This window comes from Pelobates fuscus, chromosome 13 (assembly GCF_036172605.1).
Source record: "Pelobates fuscus isolate aPelFus1 chromosome 13, aPelFus1.pri, whole genome shotgun sequence".
NCBI lineage: Eukaryota > Metazoa > Chordata > Amphibia > Anura > Pelobatidae > Pelobates > Pelobates fuscus.
In genome coordinates, this window is record NC_086329.1 from 18487365 (window position 1) to 18514273 (window position 26909).

At 40.8% G+C, this 26909-nt stretch overlaps 1 protein-coding gene across 1 annotated transcript in view; it reads right to left on the reverse strand.

Annotated features, from left to right (window-relative positions):
- AMN (amnion associated transmembrane protein) overlaps positions 1 to 26909 on the reverse strand; it is a 52879-nt gene that overhangs the window by 5112 nt on the left and 20858 nt on the right. The window contains exons 4-12 of the mRNA XM_063439621.1: positions 15770 to 15854; positions 14398 to 14621; positions 10745 to 10882; positions 10519 to 10624; positions 10157 to 10239; positions 6367 to 6547; positions 2235 to 2397; positions 2038 to 2149; positions 651 to 779 (exon numbers count right to left, since the gene is read on the reverse strand). Of these exons, the coding sequence (XP_063295691.1) occupies positions 669 to 779; positions 2038 to 2149; positions 2235 to 2397; positions 6367 to 6547; positions 10157 to 10239; positions 10519 to 10624; positions 10745 to 10882; positions 14398 to 14621; positions 15770 to 15854 (1203 nt within the window). The 3' untranslated portion in view covers positions 651 to 668. The remainder of the gene's footprint in view (positions 1 to 650; positions 780 to 2037; positions 2150 to 2234; positions 2398 to 6366; positions 6548 to 10156; positions 10240 to 10518; positions 10625 to 10744; positions 10883 to 14397; positions 14622 to 15769; positions 15855 to 26909) is intronic.

Here is a 26909-nt window from a genome sequence, read left to right on the forward strand (position 1 = left end):
AGCGCCCCTGCCCAGCAACAATCCCCGCTGGATGCCGCGGATGGCAACCTTTGGGGTTAAACTGTTTAACCCTTTCAGGTACGAAGGCGCCGTGGGGAATACTGGCACCATAACTATGTTAATACCAGTAATAATAATAAATTAATTTCAATTTTGTTAGGGTTCTGAGAGTTCCTTTAAACCACTCTCAGCCAATCATCACTCTCCAGATATGAGGAAATTAATATTGGTAAATGTGAAATATAAATTATGCATAATCAAGAAAGTTGAATAAGAAAAATCAAACTTCCACACTTATTGACACCCCCCAAAAAAGATTCATTGGGTTGCCCCCATAGACTGTTTAAATTGAGCTGCAGTGGGTATATTGCCTAAAAGTCACATTTCTCTTCACCATATTAAGATAGCCTTATGGTCTGATTTACTGACGTGGACAACATTTCCCAGGATGCCTGGCCTGAGAGCTGTAACCTGTTTACCTAAACAAGCCCTGTTAACCTTTTCAAGAATAGCATGTTATGAGGACACATTGTAAACCAATCGCTTGTCTATAAGATTTACATTGTATATCTAGCACAAACAGTACTTATGGTGAATTTGCTAGCTAAATAATACCTGAAAATAAAAATGAGTTGATTTTAATTACTAACCGATTAATTGATGAGGTCTCAGTCGTCACATTGGGAGGCTTCATATAGAGGATTTGAATACTGAAAACTGCTTTTATCTAGTGTAATCTCTTTTAATATTTCCTCTCCAGAATATAAACCAGAGACATCCTACAAAGAAAAAAAAAACCAAAACAACTTTCAGCGTAGTTTGTTATACTATCTTTATATAGTATTAATAACAATCTTTAAACCATTATCAGTCTGCCACTGTATACCCCGACACTAAAACAGAAATGTGTGCTTGGATGAGCACCAATATATTTAATATTATATTTCTAGTGTATTTAGTTAACGCTGGTGTGTTTTTGAATATAATGTGAATTGTAGAAAATTGACAAGGCAATAGCTCCTCACTAACGGAGTTATTTACTAACGTGAGAATTTAATGTGAATTTAACATTTATGGCTAAAATAGCCAAATTGGGAAAACACACTAATTCAGCTGTAATTCCAGTTCGACTATTTAGGTATTAAAGGGACACTATAGTCACCAGAACAACTACAGCTTATTGTGTTTGTTCTGGTGAGTAGAATCATTCCGAGAAAATGCAGTGTTTACATTACAGCCTAGTGATAACTCCTCAGATGACTGCTAAAGGTGCTTACCTTGAATTTGTCACTTTATTGAATAACAATGTTAGTATTTGGAATTATATTTGTAAGTTCTTTCTTAATGGATTGTGTGTTTCTGTGCTTGGCACAAGGAAAACAAATCTGGTAAACCTGAGGAGAATTCCAATAGATTAGAGGGACTATTTAGGCTCCATAACAACTGCATCTAAGTTGTTATGGTGCCAGGAGGCCATTAGACGCACTCTTACCTCAAGGGGTTAAACTGCTCTCAAACAGTTTAACCCTAAAGTTACCTCCAGCGCTGATCCTCAGGTACCCCCCTTGGGGCACCCAGGTTCAGAAATCTCAGTTGATTGGCTCAGAGCCAATCCCGAGATCTGCCAAGCACATCCCTGCATAATCTGGGGTCAGAAGCTCTCTCCCTGATCTGTCTATGCTTGGAGGTGCAGGGCTTAGCTCGTTAGAGGAGAACAATTAGCTGACATTCGCAGCCAATGAGCTAGAAGGATAAAGGCAGGCAGCAGATCCTTGTAGACATCCAACCATTACAAAACTATTTACCTACACAGGGGGCGCTGGGCACTTGGCCACCATAACCGCTACAGCACACTGGTTATGGTGCAAGAGAGCTGGATATCGAATTGCAAGACCAAAGCAATCAGAGAGGTGATGTGATCCTCAATAAGACATCAAATGCTTGGATTATTTTCTTTTTGGAAATCGTTAATCCTCCAACTCCCCTAAACATTCAAAGCTGTAACCTTTACCCAAAGATATTTCCAGTTAAACTTACCGGAGCGTCCTCTGCAATGCCTTCAAATATAGGGTTGGTGAATCCTATGGGCTGTGTGTCAGTTTGCACTTCAAAGTTATTCCTCCTCAATAAGACTATCTGAGAAGGTAATCTACAATCAAACAAAAACATCCATTCTTACACTGATAATATAAACACAGCCATTATTGTGCATCACGGTTTGTTTTCTTGATTACCTTAAAATTCCTATTCTATGAAGGTAATAGAGACCGCCTAGAATAGACAGGAAAATGGCAAGAACTCCGATGACAATCCCCGTGATAATCCCCCCTGTGTTTGGAGCGGATTGACTGCTGGTAGATGTTACTACGGTCGCTTTAGAAATGCCGAATGAAATACCTAAAATTATAAATGAACAAAATAAAAGAAAACGGAGCTTAATCATTCATCATTACCTAAATAAAACAATTAAAAATTAACGCTGACATTTCATCTACATTTTATAGTTTTGTTCTTCATGGACTTTGGGGGATATGATGTTGGACTTTTAAATTAATTGTGTGATTCTGTGACTACATTTAGCAATCTGGTTCTCAATTCAGTGTTTAGTTAATATCACATCATTCTAAACAGCATTAATTACCAAATATCTCCTTTAAAAGGACAGTGGTCATCACAATATTCACTACTTAAAAAAAAAAAAAAAAAATCACATTTAATAAAATGTAATTATATATATTTTTAAAAGATGTATATTGATGATTTCTTGTTATATCTGGCAGAGCAGCTATGTTGGATCAGAACCTGCGATTATCGGACCTGCTGCTTAACCTTACGTGTCTGCTGCTGTAGGTTCACACAGAGCAGTCACAGCCGCAGGCAAGTTAGACTAAGCAGCAGTTGGTCAGATAAGCGTAAAATCTGACTGAACATGGCTGATCAGCCAGATTAAAGGGTTTTTTTTCTATACATCCATTAAAAAAATAAAAGGGTAATTAAGTTTCTTTAAATGTAAGAAATGTAAAAAGGAATAGGAAAAATAATCATAAGTGAAAATTTGATGATCGTTGTCTTTCAACATCTACTGGCAATTAGCAACTGCCAAAAGTTTGACGCTATACTGACATGTGGAATTCTAACTATTCAGTGTTATCGTTGTCAAAGATGATTGGCTGAGAATACTGGACCTACCAGCCCAAAGCACCAATCGTTGCCGTATTGGATGTTAAAAAACCATATATATAAAAAGGTAGCGATAAAACAATATAATGTGCAACAAACTTGCAGTTTATTTTATTAACTCTAAAAACTTTAACAATAAAACCAGCAATTGGGATGAAATTCTAATAAAGAGACACTATAGTCATCCAGCAGTGTCCATATCCTTCTAAATTAGAATTTTTCAGAAACCGCAATAGTTACACTATATGTTTAAGTAGGTCAGCCATTAGAGGCGCTTCCACGGCACTGACAGAGTAAAACTCTGTTACATGATACAGAAACCCCCATAGGAGAGCATGGATTCAATGCTTTCCTATGGGAAAATTTGATTGGACCATTGCGGACATTCCTCCTCCGTAACGCAGTGGGACCTTTTAACAGCGTGAATGCTAAGTAACACAGGTATCAATATAAGGGTCTACCTCTGGGGATCAAGGACTGTAAGCTCGTTTGAGCAGGATCCTCTTCAACCTATCATTCCTGTAAGATTTTTATTGTCCTATTTATAGTTAATTCCTCCCTCTCTTATAATATTGTAAAGCGCTACGGAATATGTTGGCGCTATATAAATGGCAATATTAAGGAAAGCACCGTTTTTTACTAAACCATTGCTAAATTGTTTATCGCTTACTAGGGATTGTCCCAAGATACCAAGTAACAAAACCTCTACACTGAAATGTAGTATGAGTATCCTTTTAACGATTCTGTTAGCACATCTGTAAAATGTGTGTTTACCTTTAAGTGTCTAGGCATATCCAGTGCTTAAAATGTACTCCTACATTACTGAAATTAAATCTGTTTTTTTTTTTACAAAATCCTATTTAAATTATGAACTTGCAAACTACGACAGCGATTTGATTTCAGTTTTGGGGAACGTTCCCTTTGGCAGTTTCCATTTGTAAGATCAAAGGGAATCGTTGCAAGCCTTTTGTGGCACTGTGCAACCTTTAAAAAGGCAGATTTATTCAAATAAATACTGATTGATGAATATGGAGGCGACTTAACATGAAACTACATTAAACGTACACTATAACAAATATTATTTTCAAATAATTAAAGTTATAATGTATTTCACAACAAATAACGAATAGTCAAACATACTATTTGGGGAAGGAAAGGGAAACTTGGAAACAGGAAAAGGGGATCCATCTATAGGAGTAAACATATGGAACATTGCACAAAACATATATTCTATACGCAGTACTTTTTTTTACTTTCTTCTCCCTATTTATCCCAAATATGTTGAAGGTTTGCAAATAAATGAGTATTCTTTCTATAAGACAATTTGTTTGCTTTACTATCTAAAACCATGGTCAAAATGTCTTTATGTGTAGGTACAGTATTAAAACCTAACTGCAACTGTGGCATTGGTAGCAAAATAATATTTACGAATATCAGGTACACCAATACCCCCATTGGATTTATTATGTTGTAAAGTAATTAGTTTGATTCTGCTTGGTTTCTTGTTCCAAATAAACTTCAAAATTGCTGAGTTAATTATTTAAAAGAACGATAACGGGATAGACCGGGGTATGTCTTCAAAATAGTAAAACATTTTTGGGAGGACTGTCATCTTAATAGACGCAACCCTACCCAACCATGAGAGCTGCATCTCCTTCTGTAAAACGGGCCACACCTTGCTCAAATTATAAATCTGCATTTTTGTTACATTTTTACATAAGCTAATGCCTAAATATTCTATAAAGTCATATCTCCAATAATCTAAATATAAACTCTTTAGAGCCATAAGGTTTAAGTGACAAACGTGATAGGGAAGATCCTGTGTTTTAGATTTAAGTTTGTAAAAGGATACCTCTCCAAACTGATGCAATATATCTTTCAAGTGTCTTAAGGATTCTTTCAGGTTTTTAATTGCTACGATAATATTGTCTGCAAACAATCCTATCTTGTGTATAGATTTACCAAACCCTATACCTTCTATTTCTGTGTTTAGTCTGATGAGCTTGGCCAATGGTTCAATAGCAAGGACAAATAAAAGTGAGGATAAAGGGCATTCTTGTCTGGTTCCATTAGACAGAGAAAAAGTCTCGGACCTAAAACCAGAAGCGGTTACATTAGCTGTAGGGTTGCTATACAGTGTTGCAAATGCATTTATAAAAGATGAAGGAACATTAAATTTGCTTAGTGTCTTCCACAGGTTCCCCCAAGTGAATTCTATAGAACGCCTTATTCGCGTCTAAAGATAGAAGCAAAAAAGGCGTCTTTAATTAATTAATGTGTTGAATCAAATTGATAAACCTCCTTGTTCCGCCTGGTGCTTGTCTACCCTGTACAAAACCTACTTGATCCTTATTGATAATCAGTGGAATCTATTTGCCAACACCTTAGAATATATCTTTGAATCATTGTTAATAAGAGAATTAGACTGAAATTAGGACACCTATCTGGAGTTTTATCCGGTTTTGGTAAGGCAACTATCTGTACACACAAGGACTCCTCTGGCATCTTCACCCGGTCTTATAGGAATTAAATAATTTTGCCATATGGGGAATTAAAATTTCAGCAAAAGTTTTATAATATAAGATGGTAAATCCATTAGGACCCAGGGGCCTTCCCTGATGGCATAGATTTGATTGCCTCTGATATCTCCTCAGTCGAAATATCACCTTCCAAACTCTCCAATTTGTCTGTAGGTATCCGAGGCAATTTAACCCTATTCAGGAACTGATCAATTTTGTCTTCTGTGGGCCGAGATATATCCGAATTTGATCTAAGATTGTATAATTTACTATAATATCCAGCTAACAAACTGCTAATTTTTGTTGGGTGATAAACCTTTTCCCTGTGACCATTAATCAAATAGGCTATTTTGGATTGAGCATATAACAAATATTCTACATGTCGTTTTTTGTTTAGAGCAGTGTGTTTCCCAACCCAGTCATCAAGGCACACCTACCAGTCCAGGATTTAAGGATTACCCAGTTTTGTCTAAGGTGTTTTTAGAAAAAAAAGAAAAAACACCTTAGACAAAACTGGGTAATCCTTAAATCCTGGACTGGTAGGTGTGCCTTGAGGACTGGGTTGGGAAACACTGGTTTAGAGAATGCAATCTAACTTATGTCTGATTAACTGTGAACAAAATGGCATTGTACATTAACATCCGAGCTTGAAGCTATGAATATTTACCATTGTTGTTTATTTCGTTTATGATGTCATTGGCCAGACCTATTGCATCACTTCCTGTCTCTGACTCCTCCAAGTTGTCTGTTATCATAATCTGAATTTCTGCAGTTACATCATTTGCCTTCAGTCTAGTCCGCTGATTTTGCACTTTGGAAATTGCCAGTTTAACTCTGGAATATTTTTCCTGTTTATGGAAACATTAATTAAAAATACAATAAATATACAACATTTTCACATCTAACACTACCATCCAGATTGAGTGAGATTCATTTTCTTCCACTGTGACTGAAGAGGACGTGGTTTGTTAGTGGCAGTGAAAGTTCCGCCCCTACTAAACCGGTAAAAGAAACAAAAAACACACTACAACATAGAGTGGTGCCCACCTGTACAATGAGCCGTGCCGTTATGGTACTTAGAGCGTCTCTTTAACATCTCAGTGAAGCTTCCAATGCATTTTGCTATGAGCTTGATCGGTGCAAAACTATAAAGGAACCATGTTAATTAATCCATGTACCGGCTCTAATAGAATTATGGTTTGATAATTTCAACCTGAAGCTGTACATATCGAATTGCATTAAAATTTGTTTTACTGCCTATTTTAGGATGTACTCATAATGATAATGAAGGGGGGGGGGCGACCTACTGTCCTCCCCCCCCGGCCCCCACCCCTGGGCGGCGGGTGGGGGCCACCTACTGTCCTCCGCCCCCCGGCTCCCACCCCTGGGCGGCGGGTGGGGGCCCTAAATCAAATAACCCCCCCACCTCCATCAAAGGTGACTAGGGGTCCCCAAGCCCCTAGTCACCCACCCAAATAAAAAAGCCCCTACCTACCCCCCTCACCCTTAAAAATAGTGAGCGGGGAATAAAATTACTACCCTGTAAATAAAATTAAACTTACCATTCAACGTCTTCTTTTTTCTGAAATCTTTATTTTTCAACCCCAAAAAAGGCCAAAAAAACAACATTATACCCGTCGAACTTAAAATAAAATAAAAAAACCTGAGCGCAAAAAAAATAACACGACGAAAAAGAAAAATCTCGAGCGCAAAAAAAATAATCCATCTTCACCCATGGAGGGCTCCGTGCAGACTGATCATTACGGCCCCCACCCAACGTGCAGGGGTGGGGGCCGGGGGGAGGACAGTAGGTCCCCCTCCTCATTACCTTTATGGCCCCCACCCACCGCTCAGGGGGGGGGGCACAATAGGTCTCCCCCCTTATTTTACTTTAGGGCCCCCACCCGTCGTTTAGGGGTGGGGACCAATAGGCTTTTTGTGTTTTTTTTTTTTTTTACAGTTAGCAGCAACTGTTTACTAGACATGCCCCTACTCGCGGTCTAGCGAGTAGGGGCATATTATTTACTAATACTAAGTAATCTTTACTTAGTATTAGTAAATGTGGCTGAAAGACCAATTTAGGTCCTTCAGCCTTTTAGTAGATAGCTCTGATACCGTGGGAATTAGGGAGTTATCTACTAAGCGGCTGCTTAGCACGAATAGGATCGGAGTTTCATTCATTCGAATGAAATTGCGATCCAAACAAAGTCCCGAATTCAGTTAGAACGCAATTCTGCAGTTTCGGCTTCAATTGACAGGAAGCATCATGGGAACAGGGAGGAAAGGTAAGGATCATGGGAAAATTGCTCTGACCAGCGGAAATGAAGCACACTTTGCTCCTCCGCTGGTCAGAGCTGGTCAAGCGGAGGAATCCTCCATAAGGCAAAGAGTCCCTACTTTGTCTTATGGTTTTAAAGAAAATTATAGCAGACAGGAAGAAACGGAGAACAGATCCTGAGAGCGGGGGAGAAGAGAAAGAGATTGAGGAAAGGTAAGTTCGGCATGACAGTGCCGCTTTAAAGTACGATACTGGGAAGTGGCCACTTGTCACTACTACCCAATAACTTCCTATCCGTAGCAATTTTACCGTCGCACACTTCCTTAATGCTGTGCTTAATCCTCTGTGGTTAAGAAGAAAAGGGAAGTTTCAGAAAATGTGAGTTTGCATTAATCTTACCAGAAATATATATATTTTTTATTTCCAAGTGTTTCAGAAGCAGAGCTCAGATCAATCAATCATAGCGCTAAGCCCATTGGGACCTGTGGTCCAGAACTTCCACCCTATAACTTCATAAATCGACAAGCAGTATAGTAACAATTTCTCGTGTTTGTACGGGATTCTTTCTTAACGAATGCAGCATTGCTGTCTAACATAATACATTCTCGTTGACTTATTTTTTTCATGAAAATAGGTCTACAGATAAACATTCAAAAAAGATATTATAGGATCACACTAAGCACCGTAGCCGTTACAGCCCAATCTAGTGGTTTTGGTGGAAGGTGTGTCCTAGCGTAATTTGTTAAAATGGCTAAACTTGCCTTGGTCAGCTGGGCGCATGTGCCCACACAGAGTGTTCTGCAGAGCAGTAAGTCGTTTTTACAGAGCTAAGCATCACGTTTCTAAAACAGTTTGGCAAATTATTCTGGGAAGGTTTCAGATCACTCCAGGCACTATAACCACTACAGGAAAAATATCAACTTTGTATTTGTTTATCCCTTTTCTTAAAGAGAAAATCCAGTGCAAGGAAAATAATCCGTTTTCCTGGCACTGGAGGTTCCCTCTCCCTCCCACCCCCCAATCCTCGGTTACTGAAGGGGTGAAAACCCCTTCAGTCACTTACCTGAGGCAGCGACGATGTCCCTCGTCGCTGTCTCCTCCTCCGCGCCGCTACTCCTTCTGATTCCGTCGGCCGGTGGGCGAGACTGATCCCGCCCACCGGCCGAGGAGACCTAATGCGCATGCGCGGCAATGCTGTGCATGCGCATTAGCGCTCCCCATAGGAAAGCATTGAAAAAGATTTTCAATGCTTTCCTATGGGGAAATGAGCGACGCTGGAGCAAAGAAAATCTTTGCTAGAAATCAGGAAGTTCCCTCTAGTGGCTGTCTACTAGACAGCCACTAGAGGTGGAGTTAACCCTGCAATGTAATTATTGCAGTTTATACAAAACTGCAATAACTACAGTTGCAGAGTTAGGAGTAGTGGGACTTGGCACCCAAACCACTCCAATGGGCAGAAGATGTCTGGGTGCCTGGAGTGTCCCTTTAACTGTGCCATTACCTATACCACACCGTATACATATAATAGTGACAAGTATATTCAATATTCCATTATTATATATTGTGAAATATATTCTATTTTAGGCTCCAAAAGAACTTTAGCTAATGAAGTAGTTTTAGTGTATAGATCAGGGGTAGGCATCCTTCAGTGCTCCAGATGTTGTGGACTACAGCTCCCCTGTAGACTCACAGACCCCATGAAAAAAAAATGTTTCTTTTTCAAATCAGACGTGATAGCACTGTGTGTTTACTTTAGACATTATTATCTCCTGCTCTGTTAATTGAACTTTATTAATACACGTGAGGCTCCTGCAGAGTCTGGAAGGCTATTAACAGAGCAGGAGATAAATTCTAAATTAAACAAACTGTGCATCAAGGGAATATTAGATCTTTCCTTACAGGAACGTGTAGATCACATGCAGAGGAGGTGTGGCTAGGGCTATATAAACAAAGCAATGTAACTTCTTACATGGCAGAGAATTAAGCAATTAGATCTAAACACCAAAAACACTCCATTAAGCTAAAGTTGTTTTGGTGCTTATACAGTCTTTCGAAGATTCATAGGAATGCAAAGAAAGCTATGACAGCTACAAATTATTCCTTGATTGATGCAAAAACAGAAAAGGAAACCATATTGCACTCTTTTCTTTGTTTAGCGGTAAATAAAATGTTATCATACCAGGTTAAGGTAGGTCTGGACAAGATGAGTGCGATAATTTTCAAAGTTAAATGTAGACATGTGCTCCAGATTTATTATGGCTCCTACAATCAAAAGAGGCAGAGAGATTTGCATCACTTAATACATAATGTAGGCCACCTGCATGCATCATGTAGCTCCTCAGCTGCTGCGGAACTACAGTTCCCATAATCCTATGCTGAAAACTATGTTCACAACTAAGTTATCCCATTTGTACTTTTTAGGATGTAACTTAAGTCATAGTCTTTGCTGTCAGATGTCGCCCAGATCACCTATATGACATGACTGCTCAGACTCCTGTGAGATCATTGTTGTACTTCACTACAGCCATCAATGGCACTCACCGCATATTTGACAGCAACGTCCAGCTGGAAGCAGAGGCAGTGGGCATGGAAGATCGGGACATTTCCCCTCCGTACGCTGAAGAGCGGAACAGATTTCTCGAAGCACCTTTAAAAGAAAAATTTGAAATTGTAGCTTGCATGAAAACACGCCGATAAGATTAAAGATCCTGTTTCGGGGATCAAGTGACATTCATTCATTCTTTTCTAATAAACAGACGATTCTCACCGCAGAGTTGCCACATTCACAGCCGGTCTGGTCTCCACACGGTGTGTTTGTGATGTGCATCTGGGGAGATCCAGGGAACTGCAGCTTTCCAGTGTTTGACTGAAGGTGATCAGAAAACTCCTCGTCAGTGGTAAATGTCTAACGTACAATGACAAGATGACAAAAAAAAAAAAAAAAAGTCAGTTAAACATCAAGCCGCGGTGGACAGACTCTGGAGAGCGATTTGACGGCCTATCCAAACATATTGCTCTGAGCAATTAAGAGTTTCTGTTTGCCCAGACATTAATTTTGTGTGAAGTCACCTTTTTTTCCCACTTTGGTGATATGCTGCATATGTATGGTTACAGGATAAAGGTACAAAGGCACCAGCTGTAAAGGCTGTATTGAGCAAATAAAAACACATTTTAAGGTGTGCGGCTGGAAAGTAATTTATATGCACATACTACGGGACTGGAGACCCTGCTTACATTAGTAACTAGGGGCTGGTATTGGAGGGATCTTTCTATAATTAATGAGGGGACATATAGGCCCTCAATGCTCCATATGGTCACGCAGCAATAATGTCAGTGCCTACGTTACAAGTTACAGCTAATAATAAAAAAAGCCTCAAAATGGGGGAATAGACCTTCTCTGGGCATGATTCTACATGGAGTAGGCGCACTTACACAAGTGTAACTCAATAAAAAAAAAATGGGTGTGGTTGTACAAGTGATGCAATCACCACGAGAAACAATAGAATGCTACGGTTTCATTTAATTTTGTTTCCATGGTAATTGCTCCAATTTTTACAGTTTCGCTTCATTTTATTAGCCGCTACATAACACTTTTATAACTCAACCTTCTGAAACGGAGTTAGTGGTTCCCACCTGTCGAAACAAGACTCACGTCGGTTTTGTTTTTCCACGAATTACAATTGTTCGCACGTATGTCTCGAGTTTGTTCTAATTGTTTGGAAGGCTGCCATTTGATTACCTATCCTCTGAGTTACTTTATGTTGTCTACCTGTGTTGACTTGTCTACGTCTCACAGGTGAGTCATGAAATCAGTCCGCGCAAAAACACGCTTTGGGTTTCTGGGTGTTGCCGTGCAATGGGACAGTGATTATGGATCTCGTTTCACATACTGGTAACATAACTGTCATTTTTGTGTTTATGTTTTTTTTTTATTTATTTTTTTATACTAATTAACTCATTACACACCAGTGTAACATCAGTGTAAAAACATTATCAAGATGTTTACGCTCATAAATAGAAATCATTTCAATAAACTACTATGATTGGAGAACATGGGTGTGCGCAAGGGGCGTGCCCAGTCACCCTAATGCAAGGGTGGATCTCTATCAGAACATTTTGTCAATATGAATTATGTCATCCTCTCTCCTAAAAATAACACACACTTTGTTATCACTAAATAAATAAAGAACTGCCGTGAGTTGAGTCATATATTTTAATTTTGCATTTTTTAAACTTTTACATTAAAGGATCACTATAGTGTCAGGAAAACAAACCTGTTTTCCTGACACAATAGTGCCCCCACCCTCAGTAGGTTAAAACCCCTTCAGCTACTTACATTTATCCAGTGCCGGGCTCCCTCGGCGCTGGTGACCTCTCCTCCCCCGCCGACTTCAGCTCCCGAGTGGAACGGAATGCGCATGCGCGGCAAGTGCCGCGCGCGCATTCAAACAGTCCATAGGAAAGCAGTTCTCAATGCTTTCCTATGGACGTTCTGCACGCTGGATGTGAATTTTGATAGACAGCCACTTAACCCTCAAAGGTAATTATTGCGGTTTATAAAAACTGCAATATTTACAGTTGCAGGGTTAGGGGTAGTGGGAGTTGGCACCCAGACCACTCCAATGGGCAGAAGTGGTCTGGGTGCCTGGAGTGTCCCTTTAACCTCAAACTTTCCAAGACAGCACCCATTTGCTCTGCTTAGCAACTTCCTTCAGAGGTCCGAAATTTCAGTCGGCAAGACTCGGACTGGGCGCTGTCAGCCATTGCTCTCATCCTTTCAGTGTCGCACAGACCTCTTAAAAAAAGTTAATGGGAACAGTCATTTGCAGGATGGTGAGCCGCTAAATTTCAACTCGGCAACATATGAGTGCACATTGCAAAGTAAATGCATGTTATTAGCCTAAAGTAGACGTAATAGACTATTTTTAATTTGCCTTATTGTCTCACTGTGTGACATTAAGTGCTGCCATTTATTCACAACCAAACCTGCCGTGTACACAAATTATATAATGTATAAATTGAATTAACCTGATATTCTACTCCCTCTACAGTCCAAAAGCTGGAACTACATTTTAAATTTCCACACTCCATAAACAACCTGTTTCTCGTTCAATCGGCAGACAGAGAAGGCTCTGCCCGACAAGGAAAAAAACAAACCCTTAGCTTTACCTATATTAAGGGGCTAAGCAGCTTAAATCGCCGTAATCTGTTGGTTTTTTTATGCTGAAGCAGTTCAGGACCAAGGGTTTTTTTTTTAGCAGCATTGTGCTTGAACGCTTGGCAAAAATAATGAAGAGGCCTTGGTCACATTGTACCACGCTTTCTCGGTTTCTGTTTAAGTGCAACTGTACGTATTATCTATCATTTAAAGGAGAAACAGGGCTTTCTTTTGATACCATATATATATATATATATATATATATATATATATACACACACACATTACGCAAAATATTAAAGGGGCACCATAGTCACTAGAACAACTACAGCCTATTGAATTTGTTCTGATTTGTTCTGAAAATGCAGTGTTTACATTACAGCCTAGAGATACCACTGGCCATTCCTCATATGGCTGCTAGAGGTGCTTCCTGGAAGCAGTGCTGCACAATGTGCAATACTGACATTCAGTGTCTCCATCCTCTGCATGCAGACACTGAACTTTAATAGAGACACATTGAGTCAATACATTTCGATGAGGAGATGCTGATTGGACAGGGCTGTGTTTGGCTTGTGCCCCTGATCTGCCTCCTTGACAGTCTCAGCCAATCCTGTGGGGAAGCATTGTGATTGGCTCAGACCACCACTTCTGATGATGTAATCCAAGCAGGCAGATCAGGAGCAGAGCCAGCAGCAGCAGACTGGTAAAGGTAAAGGTAAGATTTTAGTATATTTAGGCGACCTGGGGGGCTAGATGGTGGTTTTAACACTATAGGGTCAGGAATGCATGTTTGTGTTCCTGACCCTATAGTGTTCATTTAAATAGGAATAATATATTTTTAAAAATGAAGAATGAGGGGGTGAGACAGCTCCCCCCCAAAAAAAAAAAAAATTTTTCTTTCTCAGTTTACATATAATAATTTCTACACACCAAATGTAAATAAAGAAAACAAACTCCAAGTAGATTTACTAATTCGTTGTGGTTGTTATAACGCCCAGTATGTATAGTATGTGAATTCATTTTTAGAAGTTCTAAAACAAATATTGCAAGGAGTGAATATACGGTTTTAAAGCTAAAACTTTGCTAAATTTGGCACACTGAGATTACAACTTTGTGACTTGTTCACAGATTCCAACACCGCTACAAACAGTATATATTTGTAGAAAGTACATCCCGCAGGTTATGTAACAAAGTATTTTGACACCTGTAGACAAAAATCGGCTACTTGGACGGCCACTAGATATCATTTAGTTTCTTCATACCTTTCCAAGAACAGAAATGCTTTTCAGGTTAATTGTTGCTTCTGTTGCCATGTTGTTGACTTTGAATGATGTTTCGGGGGAAAAGATAACATCATCGTACTGACACGGGACTCGTTCAGAATCCACCGAAAATAGGGATTTGCCATTGTCAGAAAGAGATGAATACCACAACGTAGGGTCGAACCACTGGTATTGATCCGGGTCACGGAAATGGATTTCTGAACCTGTAAAAAGAAAAAAAAAAGCAACAACTTATGGTTATGTCTACTTAATTTTGTCTGTACGTAAATAAGCCATTTAGTTTGATTAACTGTTTAGTCCAGAGGATAGAATTTTCCTGTTTGTCTGGTGGAGGTTGAGCAGGATCCTTAATGGTCTGGTTAGGGCGCATTGTGCTCTGCACCTGATTATCGGGTACAGACCACTTTAAGAGCTTCCTTGTGGTCCGGCACGCTGTCAATGACACAGAGAGCTGGCTGTGGCCCCTGAGTCATGGAGAAGCGTCAGGGAACCCGGACGAGATCTTAAAGTGGCCTACACCAAATATTGGTGCAGACCACAATGCTCCCTTGAGGTAGTGAGGGGGCACAGAGCCAACTAGAGTGGTCTATATATCCTTCTGCCAGCTTAGGGAGGGCCCCTTCACAGCCAATGCTCGGGGGCCCCTGTCTGAGCCTTGTCCCTACATGGCCTCCTTATGGATAACCTGGCTCTACTCTTGAACAGAGTTTGCAGGTGGGCAGAAAAGAAACACTAAACTGTGTGGATTTAAAGGGACAGTTTAGGCACCGTAATCACTATAACAACTTAATCTAAATAAAGTTGTTATGGTGCCAGGAGGCCACCGGGAGCACTCTTACCTCACGGGGTTAAACTGGCTTGGAAAAGGTACGTTTCTTTCCAGACCAGTTTAGTGAATGGGGAGTCACTGACAAAAAAAAATAAAAATAAAATCACAATACATCCTTTAATGCTTTCTTCTAAATGTCAGCCTGTCGTACCATTTGTACACTGTTGCATTTTATATGCAATTCTGTACATCGTCCCACACACGGGGAGAGGACATGATTATTAATACATTTTTAGCTGTACTGGGATTCATTTTATTGTTTTTGTTATACTGTAACCTTCTCTTTCACTTTCCATCACTTAAAAAAACCTCTAGTAGTTATTAGCAGAAGTCCCACTAGGTCTAGATTAACGTTTAAAGTCTTTGGCATTCCCATGTTCTTTGAAATTCAAATACGAGTGGTCCGTTTGCAGCAGCGAGTTTTCTTAAATCATTACTCATCTGAAAAGGAAGCTAAAAGGCCATCCTCTTTAAATAGAAAACGCACCCTACGTAATGAGTTCAGCATGATGACGTGCTCACCTGGATCACACTCCGGGTCTTCTGTAGAGGAAGAAGAAAATCCAGCACCAGATGCCAAAATTAACTCTCCATCCCAGGGCAAGTTCTATAGAAAGATAACGATAGAGTGTAAGCAAACATATCTCTTTAACATTCAGCTGGGTATGCATGTACCCACTCCTTAGCAGTAATAAGGAAACATTAATACATGCCAGATAATGTAATGACTATGTGCAATGTTTCTACAGTAAAACAAGCAATCATCGTTTCATTTCATTTGAATGGTGATGGAACTTATAGTAGGTTCTCTAATGTTTTTAAACATTGTCACGTTACATCCTCCAGCTCAAGTCCTGTGGTCTCGGATTACCCAGTGCAGACTGCATTTCCAAGCCTTTTTAAATCACACTTTGCTGTTGTGTTGTATGGACCACCAACAGACCATCATTCCTATCAAAGTTGGACACACGATTACAGAAGTCCCCTTCTGCAGTAACCATGCCGCAGCACAGAGGGCAGGCTCCAGGCACTGGATAACATGCTTGTTTGTTTTGTCAAATGGCTTTAAACCGGTTTCATATAAACTGGGAGGGGGGGGGTTGGGGAAAATTATGAACTTTTTGCCCAAAACCACTACAGTAAGCTTTGGTCATTATTGTGCTTAGAATAGTCATCTGAAGATAGAGGCTTTTGACAAATGTATTATGGATTCTACTTCACTAATTACAAAGATGGGTTGAGGCCACAGATTGGATACTAAACATAGATAGAAAACGTCTAGAAATGTTACAATGGATTAATTTAATTTATGAATGACTATAAATGAACAATTACAGTAATCCCTTAATATGTACATATACCACTTTTTGTACTTCATGGATTGATTAGGGGGTGCATCTTGTTGTGTTCGTGTGATTTTATTAATTAGAACTATGGATGTAAATATATGTTGCATTTTCCCGTTGTAACTAGATGTATGTCTAAAGCTATGGCCGAAACGTTTCAGAGATTGGTGTTTTCAATATATTTTCATTTAGGATGAAGACAGCCTTTTAATTGCATTATCCACCATGGTGCCCCCTGAATTTGTGCTCCTGTATGTCTACTGGTTAGAGAGGGTCGTTTATCAAGAGTTTCTAAATTGTTTTAGTAGATTACTCTGTCACATGTTGTAATCTAGGCAATGCTAAACTGTAACTCTAATCATTAGGCTAGTGGGTCACTTGTGTGAACTGAAGGGTAATAAGAACAGTCCAATTCCTGTTTGTGGTTTATTCCGTAAATTAAGTCTCTTTTCCTTGAAGAGTGGTTTCGTTAATGATTTCTCATAAAATAGAGCAGAATTTCTTTTCATTTCAACTTCTAATTCTTAATCAGGCACTTCCTTTTCTCGGAGTTTCAATCCACGCGTCTATTCTAACATCCCTAAACACATTTCCCAGACAAGATTATTCATCTCATTGAGAGAATTTACCATGGAAATACCTAACTATGACTATAGGAAACCGAACGTGATAATAAAATCCTGCCGCTGTCTCGTGTTTTTCCAGGCTAAAGTGCCTTTTCAAGTAATATTAGTGTTCATTTATAGACTCATTTCTTTAATAAAATAATCATTTTTATTAAAATAAAATGTATGTTAATAAAATAGGATATATTTTGTATTGCTCTCCTCGATGTGCGTCTTACATTCTACAAGTCACTTGTCATTGTTCCATACCTCATCGTTTTATGGATCAATCCTTTAATAATTGACAGTAATGAAGAATATATTTCTTATTCAAATTAACATATAGAAAGCACACATTTGTGACAGACCACCCAGTCACCCCGGACTGGTACATGTCCCCAACCACCACCTCCTTCTACAAAGGACTATAATCACCACATTTCCCTTCCAGCCCATGCCTCAAAGCCCATCGCCCTTTCCAGTGTCCCGGGAGCCGTTACAGACCGGCATGAAAATCAGAGGCATGGCGAGCCTGACAGGGAGCAACCCACAAACCCTCTGGAAATAAATGATTTGATTTCGAAGTTGGCAAAGTCTGGTAAAACTTTGTCGAGGGCGCTCCTGGTCCCAGAGTCACCTATCAGAGCGCTATTTGGAGGGGTAATAGAGGAGGTGTTATCACTAAGCTACATGTTATGAGCTCTATTCACTGAGGGAAACGGAGTCCTTGGCGAGTAAGCTGCCACAACCTTGTTTTAGGTCGGAAATCCAAACCTTTAAGACAAAAATATATTTTTCATCTTGAACGATGATTCTGATGTTGCATTATTTTGAGCATCCGTAGGTGGCGCTGTTCTCTAGCCCGTCATTTGACTAAAATCTTTAAGTCTGTTCCCATATGACCGACATGTAAATTACCAAGGAGGTGGCTATAAACTAAAGCATTCCTGGAATGGCAATAAAAATGTGTCTGGTGGCATTTTGTGAAATTAAATCAAAATGTTCTCATTTGAGAATCTACCTCTCCAGTTTTTCTCCGATCCCAATTAATGTGATTCTTCCAGCACTATAACAATTAATGCTAATTGCTTAGAATGTGAGGAAAAGAAGTCCTCTGTCTCTCTGCAAATGGGGCCAAAATGTATCAAACAAAAAATGGTGCATTTGGAGGCAAAGTAGTACATTAAGAAAATTACCATTAAATAAATAAAGTGAGCCAACATTTAGCAGTTATCCCCCAGAATAGCACCTGTATTGGCTTGCTTAGTATGCCCACAACTATCTGATAACTGCAGAGGAGCAGACCCAAACTTGGGCTTCGGTTTGTTCTCTGGTGTCCCACTCACAATAGCCCGAGCAGGCTTGTCCCCTCAAAGTGTCACCACAACATCACTGGTATGCCCTTCATTTGGCCTGCCCCACCTCCACTGTTAGAAGGCATATCATAAGGCCATGCCACTAGCAGGCGCGGGCAAGTCAAAATGTAAAACAATGCTGTTGATAAAACACAGCACAGGCTGCAAAGTTAGAATCTATATCCTGAAATCCATCCAATGACATCAAGTAATTTGGGTACTTAGGCTGTCCCTTTAAGGAATTTGGTGGGTTTCAAAGGACGGAACGTGGTTTGGAAGCCTATACTGCAGTGATAGTGACCATATCTTCCCTGAGCTGAATTAATGGAGGCAACTGAATGATGCTGCTTGGGAGTATAACTGCCACTAATCTTGGGCAGCACCGAGGCCTGTATTTTCTAATACGGAACTAACGAACACCTCCTCCTAAACCCCACACTATCCTAACAAACAACCCCAAGGACTAACTCTCACATACAAATCCTAACATTAAATTATCATGCAATGTAAAACCATACACAATGGGTAAACATGTATTAAAAGGACATTGTAGGGATCCAGGCCACTTCAGCTCATTGAAGTGGTCTGAGTACAGTCTCCCTATTGCACTTAGTGCTGCAATGTTAAACATTGAGGTTCCAGAGAATGTTTACATTGCAGCACTAAGTCTGCCTCCAGTGGCTGTCTATCAGACAGCCACTGGAGGTGCTTCCTGGTTTGAAATGGACCTTTAGTCCGGTATCTGACACTAGACGTCTTCACACTCTGCATGAGGACCTCCAGCGTAATTTTATTACCACAGAAAAACATTGATTCAATGCTTTCCTATGGGGAGGTCTAATACCGGCGCAGCATTTGCTGGGCATGAACATTAGATACCGTTTGTCACGTTACGGGGGAGGAGCAGGAGGAGGAGCTACGACCCAGCGCCAAGGGATATCGGTGCTGGGATCAGGCAAGTAAATAAAGGGTTTTAATACTTTATTCACTGGAGAGGGGGGCGCGATAGTACAAGGAATACAGCTTTGTAGAGGAAATAAGTTCCGGAGACATTTCCAGTCCCCCGAACAGTACCAATTTCAGAGGAGCAGACCACCTGACCTGATTTTGTCCCCTGGTGTCCTACAGCGTAAAGTGTCATCACGCGGAACGTGCAAGAGAATTATTATAAGTGCTTGCGCTGAGAACAGGCAGTAGGAGAGAGAGAGAGAGAGAGAGAGAGAGAGAGATTGTCAAAATGTGTATTGAGAAAAATAATACCATTTGAGAGGTTTAGGTCGGAGACGTAAAAATAAAAATAAAGCACTTTAAAAAGGGTGCAGTTCAAGATTAGTGAGAGTTACATTGAGAGGCAGCAGATACTTCAGCATTTGTTAAAATGGCAGCTGGTACTCCCCTCAGGAGTGTAACTCCTACTATTCTCAGACAGACAAGTATATTATATATCCATTCCTACCTATACACACATATATATATGTACTATGAGGTTCCGTTCCTACCTACACACACACCCCGATATAGATGTACTATGAGGTTACCTTCACCAAGATAATGACAGTAAACATTTAACAGGTCGGCTTGCAATGGTAAGCACTACAGTGCCAGCTCACAAAGAGTTAAAAATGAAGCGAACATTCTAAAATTCATCTTGAAACGGCAAAGTGATGTTAACAGAGTCTGGTACCCTTTGTATACTGGATGTACACAGGATATATTTAATGCGGACGCGAATGCGAAAAGAACGAGAGTTACCATGGAAACGTTTTGACAGTGTCAGCAGACAGAGAGAGGTTTCAACCATCCCTGCAGCGTGAGGAAGTGGATAAAATACCTCGTTCCCACGATGTGGATCCTATTGACTAAAACAGTAGATGTAAGTTCTGATGCTAAAAAAAAGGAATTAGAATCATATAAACAGCTCAGTTACAATCACTTTGGCCAGCTTTCTTTTTCACGTAAAGCCATAGATGGTCAGATTTTGGCATGAACCGTTTGCCAGAATCGTGCGATGATGTTTAGGTTGCTAAATTTAAAGGACAGTCGAATACTTCAAACGGCCAAAAAGGGGAGAATGTGGACAATAACTTCATGACCCACTGCTCAAGAGTACTACAACATACAGAAAATGTCAAAACATACCGGTAAATCCTCAATTTAAAGGGACAACATAGTCACCGGATCAACTACAGCTTAATGTAGATCTGGTGTATATAGTATGTGCCTGCAGGCTTTTTAATGTAAACACTGCCTTTTCAGAGAAACATTGGTGCCTAGTATAACACTGGTAGGTGCAGTCCCTCAGGTGGCCACTAGAGGTGCTTCTTAGTCCATGGCTGCACTGTGTGCAACACCTACATTCAGCGTCTCCACACACTTTATAGAGGTACTAAATGTTCCTTTGATTCCAATGATTCAGTGCATCTCTATGAGGAGTCGCTGATTGGTGCAATAGTCTCCCAATGGTCAAGACTGCGTATCTCATGGGCCATTGAGTTGAAGCCAGACTGGGCTAGTTGCGTTAAGACCGTCGAGGGAGAAAAGGTGTGTAAATTCACCTTCTCAGGGCCAGGGCCGTCTTTAATATTGATTGGACCCTGGGCAAAGCATTTGCCTGGGCCCCCTGGTACCCTCTCCCCAGGTGTGCAATCCCGTCCTCCACCCCAACGCAGTAGCAGTCCTAATGTAGAGAGGTGCAAGAATTTTTTTGAGCCTCCCTATCGCACGGGTGATTAAAAGGTAGTTCCCCATCTGTCGTGCAACTCCAGCAATGCATTGACAGCTGGGCTCTACCATTTACCCATGTTTGAAGGTTTGTATTTAGCACTAAGCTGTTTTTATGTGTTTGAATGTAAACAGGTTTTTGTATGGAATGTATGTGGTGTTGGCGTACTTGCATGCATGTATTTATGTGTAGTGTTGGTTTTTGAATGCAGGGGTGTGTTTACATATAATTTTGGTGTGTGTTTGTACGTAGTGTTGGAGTTTGAATGCAGGGGTGTATTTGTATGTAGTGTTTGTATATGTGCATACATCTCCGCATTCACACACTCACACACATAGATATTTACACACACACACACACACACTGAAAAACATGCAGACACACCGATATACACACTGGCACACATGTAGATATACAGACACATATACACACATGCAGATACACAGACACACTCACAGATACACCGAAACACACAAAGACAGCATACAGATACACACTGATACACATACAGACACACAGATATACAGACACATATAGACAGACAAACTGACACATACATACTTACATATGGATACCGACACATACACTGACAGACATGCTGACACACACACAGACACATACTGAGACATACTGACATACATTCACAGACACACACACAGACCTACTGACAGACACACAGACATACACACAGACAGACATAGTGGCACACACACACAGACATACTAATACCCAGGCAGACATACTGGCACACTGACACACACACAGACAGACAGACCTACTGACAGACACACACACACAGACTTATTGACAGGCACACAGACAAACTGACACACATACACATACCTACTGACACACACAGACCTATTGACAGACACAAACACAGACCTAGTGACAGACACACACACAGACCTAGTGACAGACACACACACAGACCTAGTGACAGACAGAAACACAGACCTAGTGACAGACAGAAACACACACCTAGTGACAGACAAAAACACACACCTAGTGACAGACAAAAACACACACCTAGTGACAGACAAGACACACACACAGACTGACACACACACACACCTATTGACAGACACAAACACAGACCTAGTGACAGACAGACTGACACACACACAGACAGACTGACACACACAGTCCTACTGACAGACATAAACACACACATACTGATGGGCAAACTGTAAATACACATGGGCAAACTGTAAAGCCCCCCTCCAGTTTCCTACCTTCCCTGGGGTTCAGTGTGCTGCCTTGGGTGGTTGGGAGTTGGGGACTGGCTCTCTTTGCTCAGTCCCCCTCCTCGCTGCCTCCTGGCTCAGCCTCCCTCCCGCGCGGGTCATCATCTCTGAGGGAGGAAGTGACTCCCGGACGTCACTTCCTCCCAGGCTGCCGTAAAGCAGGAGGCCCGGTCGTGCTGTTAAACGGCCACAGCATCCGACCGGGCCCGTGCTGAAAAGTGCTCACCGGGTGGCCCTAAGTGTATTGGCCACCCGGTGAGCACCCTTAGAGTATGGGCCCCGGTGCAGCCGCAATACAAGCACCGCGGGCCCATGGGTAGGGAGGGAATTTTTCTTATGCAGGCTATGGGCGGCGGGGCCACGGGGCAGCTGCTTTGGGCCCCCCAGGAGTAACTGGGCCTGGGGCAGCTGCCCCGTTTGCCCCGCGTTAAAGACGGCCCTGCTCAGGGCAATCGGAGAGGAACGGTAACCTAAACAGCCACACCAACACTATAGTGTCAGGAACACAGGTTTGTATTCCTGACATCATAGTGTTCCCTTAAAGCAGGTACGTCAAATTATGCACTATAGCAATGTGTGTATAATAACACCTAGATAAATTGCCATCTATAATTAGCACACTTTATTTATGCTTTTATTTAAATAACCTCAGCCATTGCTGACCGACCTAGAAAGCCTGCCTTAACCAAATTGAAATAGAACCCCCTATTCTTTTAATTTATGTAAGAATTCCTTTATTATTTTATTGAGTATCTTTCACAAGAAACAGAAAGAAAAAGCCCTAAGAGTTAATGTGTATACGTTCTCTCTGATTAGCACAATACAGAATACATTTTTCTACCTTATTAACAGAGGACGGTTGGCTCTCTCCCCTGAAGCTTTTTGGCAATCTCTGAAATAGCTCAAAAGGTAATGAGAATTACAAAAAATAAAACTCATTTATTATTGCTAGCAAAATAATGTTGACTCCTGAGCAAACCTATCTGACCTCTAAGTGCGCAAGAGACTCATTAAAGGAGCCTTCCACCTCCCCGCCCCCCCCTAAAAAACAAACAAACAAAAAAAAAACACTGTATTAACGTACAGGTCGTAGCACATTGGCCTAGCAATATTCTACATGGGTGCGAAAATGATTTTGTTTCAGATTGTATAATGTAGCTAAAGTCCAACATTGTTCGCCTTAAAGTACTTTCATTGGTTAAGTCAAAAGATTACGATCGTTTACTGTGTAACTTGATCTCCGGGCCTTCTAGAATGCTGGAGAGCTGTGCATGTCCTTATACTTGTTGGACATTGCCCTGAAGTCGAACAAGTGATGCGGGTTAACTTTTTCAATACCAGCAAGCACTACATAGCTGGCAGACTGGGAATAGTTTATGCAGCCAAATGGGCTGAAAGCCAAGTCCAAAGTATCCTCCATCAAGCCAAGCTAATTATTTGGCTTCTGAGATGATATCCACTTGGAAAATGCATGCTGCAAAATTGTTGGTCCTGGGAGACATGCCTATGGATATTTTGTCAGGATGAAGGAACTGTATACATTTTCATGTTTGTTATCTTTAAAGGGACAGTGCCCAAACAAGAAAAATAATTGTTTAGTAGATATAAACCCAATGAAAATATGTATGGATGTACATAGGGATTTTATTTTCAATGGGGATATATTAAAAAACAAGTTGTAAAATTTGCAGTTCTCTTGTCTGCAGCCATTGCAAACCCTCCCCTTCTAACCCCGCCCAGACTTTCTGTGTCTGTCCAATCACAGACCTCCCAATGCAGCTCAATGAGAAGTCTTTGCAAGGCAGGTGCTCTGGGTAGTTGCTGCCTCTTGAGTTTAGCTCCACTCAGCTAACCAAACCAGGAAGTAAGAGGACCTGGTGTCTGCTTGAAAAGCCAGGGGGTGTAACCAGTATAATCTGTACGATTTTTAAAAAAAATTGGAAAAAAAAAAGACACACTCAACACATAAAGCTTTTCAGCAAGCTAAAGTGCTTTAGGTGTCTGGAGTGTTCCTTTAAGTTCGAGGTTTTCTCCTTGGGAATAGCTTTGTTCTCTATTTCTGAGCACATTTGGACTTATTAAACTGGTCAAGGTGTTCCTTTTCTCTATGCTAGGTTTACACAATAGGGGTAGTAGACAATGGCTAAAGGAATGTGGACCTTCTGGAGGACTTAAGAGCATGGCAGTGAAGCTCTTTCATGCTGATGTGGAAAGCCCTATCTCCGAGCACGAGAGGCATGGCCTACAGGAAGCCCACTGAAAGGAATTGGAGAGTGCTTAGGTGGACATTAAATACAGTGTGTGTGTAGAATATACACAGAGTCCGGTTAAACCTGTATAGACGAAAGGTCAGAGAGGAGTCTAAGGAAGAATGAATGTAAATTGAGTGGGATGTGTAAATTGAGGTATTATCCTAACAGCAATCCGCAGCTCCCAGTGACCAGAGTAAAATCTCACCAGAGAATCCAAGGTGTGAGGCTGTCTGAAAGGTGGTAGAACCCTCTCTCAACCAGCCCAGACAGCGGTGTAAAAGCCTCATCCTGATGACAGCAATATGTAGTCCGCTGAGGTTCCTTAGTCCGCTGAATCTATACTCTACTGCACACTGTCTTGAAAGCAGCAGGGGAGACTCGATTGACCCTGCAGGATCTACCAGTTTGCCACAAGAAGATCCAAAGCCTCTACATACTCAACATACTACAGGGCTCTGGGGCCTGACACAGGTATCCATGGCTGGAATTTGCTCGGTTTCTGCATTAACTTTTAGCCTATTTAAAGGGACTCTCCGTGCCAGGAAAACAAACTGTTTTCCTGGCACTGCAGGTCCCCTCTCCCTCCCACTCCCCATCCCAAGTTGCTGAAGGGGTTAAAACCCCTTCAATGACTTACCTATATCCAGCGGCGATGTCCCTCTGAGCTGGGTCAGGGTCCGCACACACTCATCCCCCGCCGACGTCATCCAGCTAGGGAGACCTATTGCGCATGCGCGGCAATGCCGTGCATTAGACCTCCCCATAGGAAAGCATTGAAAAACGCTTTCAATGCTTTCCTATGGGGATTTCAGCGATGCTAGAGGTCCTCAAACTGCAATAATTACACTTGCAGGTTAAGGGTAGTGGGAGTTGGCACCCAGACCACTCCAATGGGCAGAAGTGGTCTGAGTGCCTGGAGTGTCCCTTTAAGGGGCTTTATAGGGGTTATACTCCTTACTAAGCTGTTGAAAATCTTTTGCAGTAATTCACTGTTTATTATTCACTTCATCACCACATGGCTATTAGCGTGTCTTCCTGTCTAATGTGCAGGTACCTATATAGCAACTTCTTCTTTGCCTAAACACGGAAGCCTATAAATGTGCCTACAATTCTCTCCTGATTATGGGACGATATGACCAACGTTAAATATTATTATGTTTTTATTACAAAAAAATAAATAAATGAGTTGCACCAAGTCCGTACTATTAGCTTTTACCTCCTTGTGTTTACATGCTTGGGATAAGTACGTAACCATATACGCTTGTACTGTGATTTCTCCACTCAATAAAACAAAAAAAACTTTAATTTTAAAGAAAGCCAGATCGAAAAGAAGTAAAACAAATTGGAATTTCTTCTTCGATTTCTGAGAGTACTGGGAGTAAAGATACGGGACCCGCCAACTCTGATTGTGCTCTACGGTTAGTTTAGTGATCCAGGAAGTTGCACATCAAACAAACAAGCTATTGAAAGTTTTAGCTATGCACCTTAACGCCTGGCACAGTTTTGTTATCCACTAAAATAAAATAAGGCTGCATTTAAGCTAGTTATGGTAAGTTGGCATATGTGGGTGCAGTATTCGTGGGCTGACAGTTTAATTTGCTGTCTGTATAACGTTTCTAGACCCATAAAGGTGCTGGTTTTTGAGCATGATTGTTCCTACAAAAAGAAACCAGTTCCAGGAATATTCTATAACATTAGAAATATAAATATGTAACATTACTATGTTCCTTGTCCTGTTTAAGCTATTGGGCCACACTTTATTTAAAAAAATAAATAAAAAATTATATTCTAGAATGTTTGTATACATTTAGGTAAATTGCATTTTCACAATAAAATAGCTAGCGTGATGTGGCACACACAGAGTATCATTCAAAACATTTGTATTCAGCCAGTAGAGCTATTTCCATTCCTTTCACGGTTTCAAATAAGAAATCATTAACTTTTTACCTAAAGCATTTGTGTGTTCTTCCCCCCCTTATACATGGAAAGGGATTTTCCACATTGGGTTATTTGATCACCCCCTCATTGTTTTTGCAGAATGCCTCTGTGTGAAGTCACCAACCGATTTTCGTGGCTTGGCATTTTTGTTTCCCAAACAGTTTCAATCAGAGTCCTAGGGAATTCCCTCTGAGGGG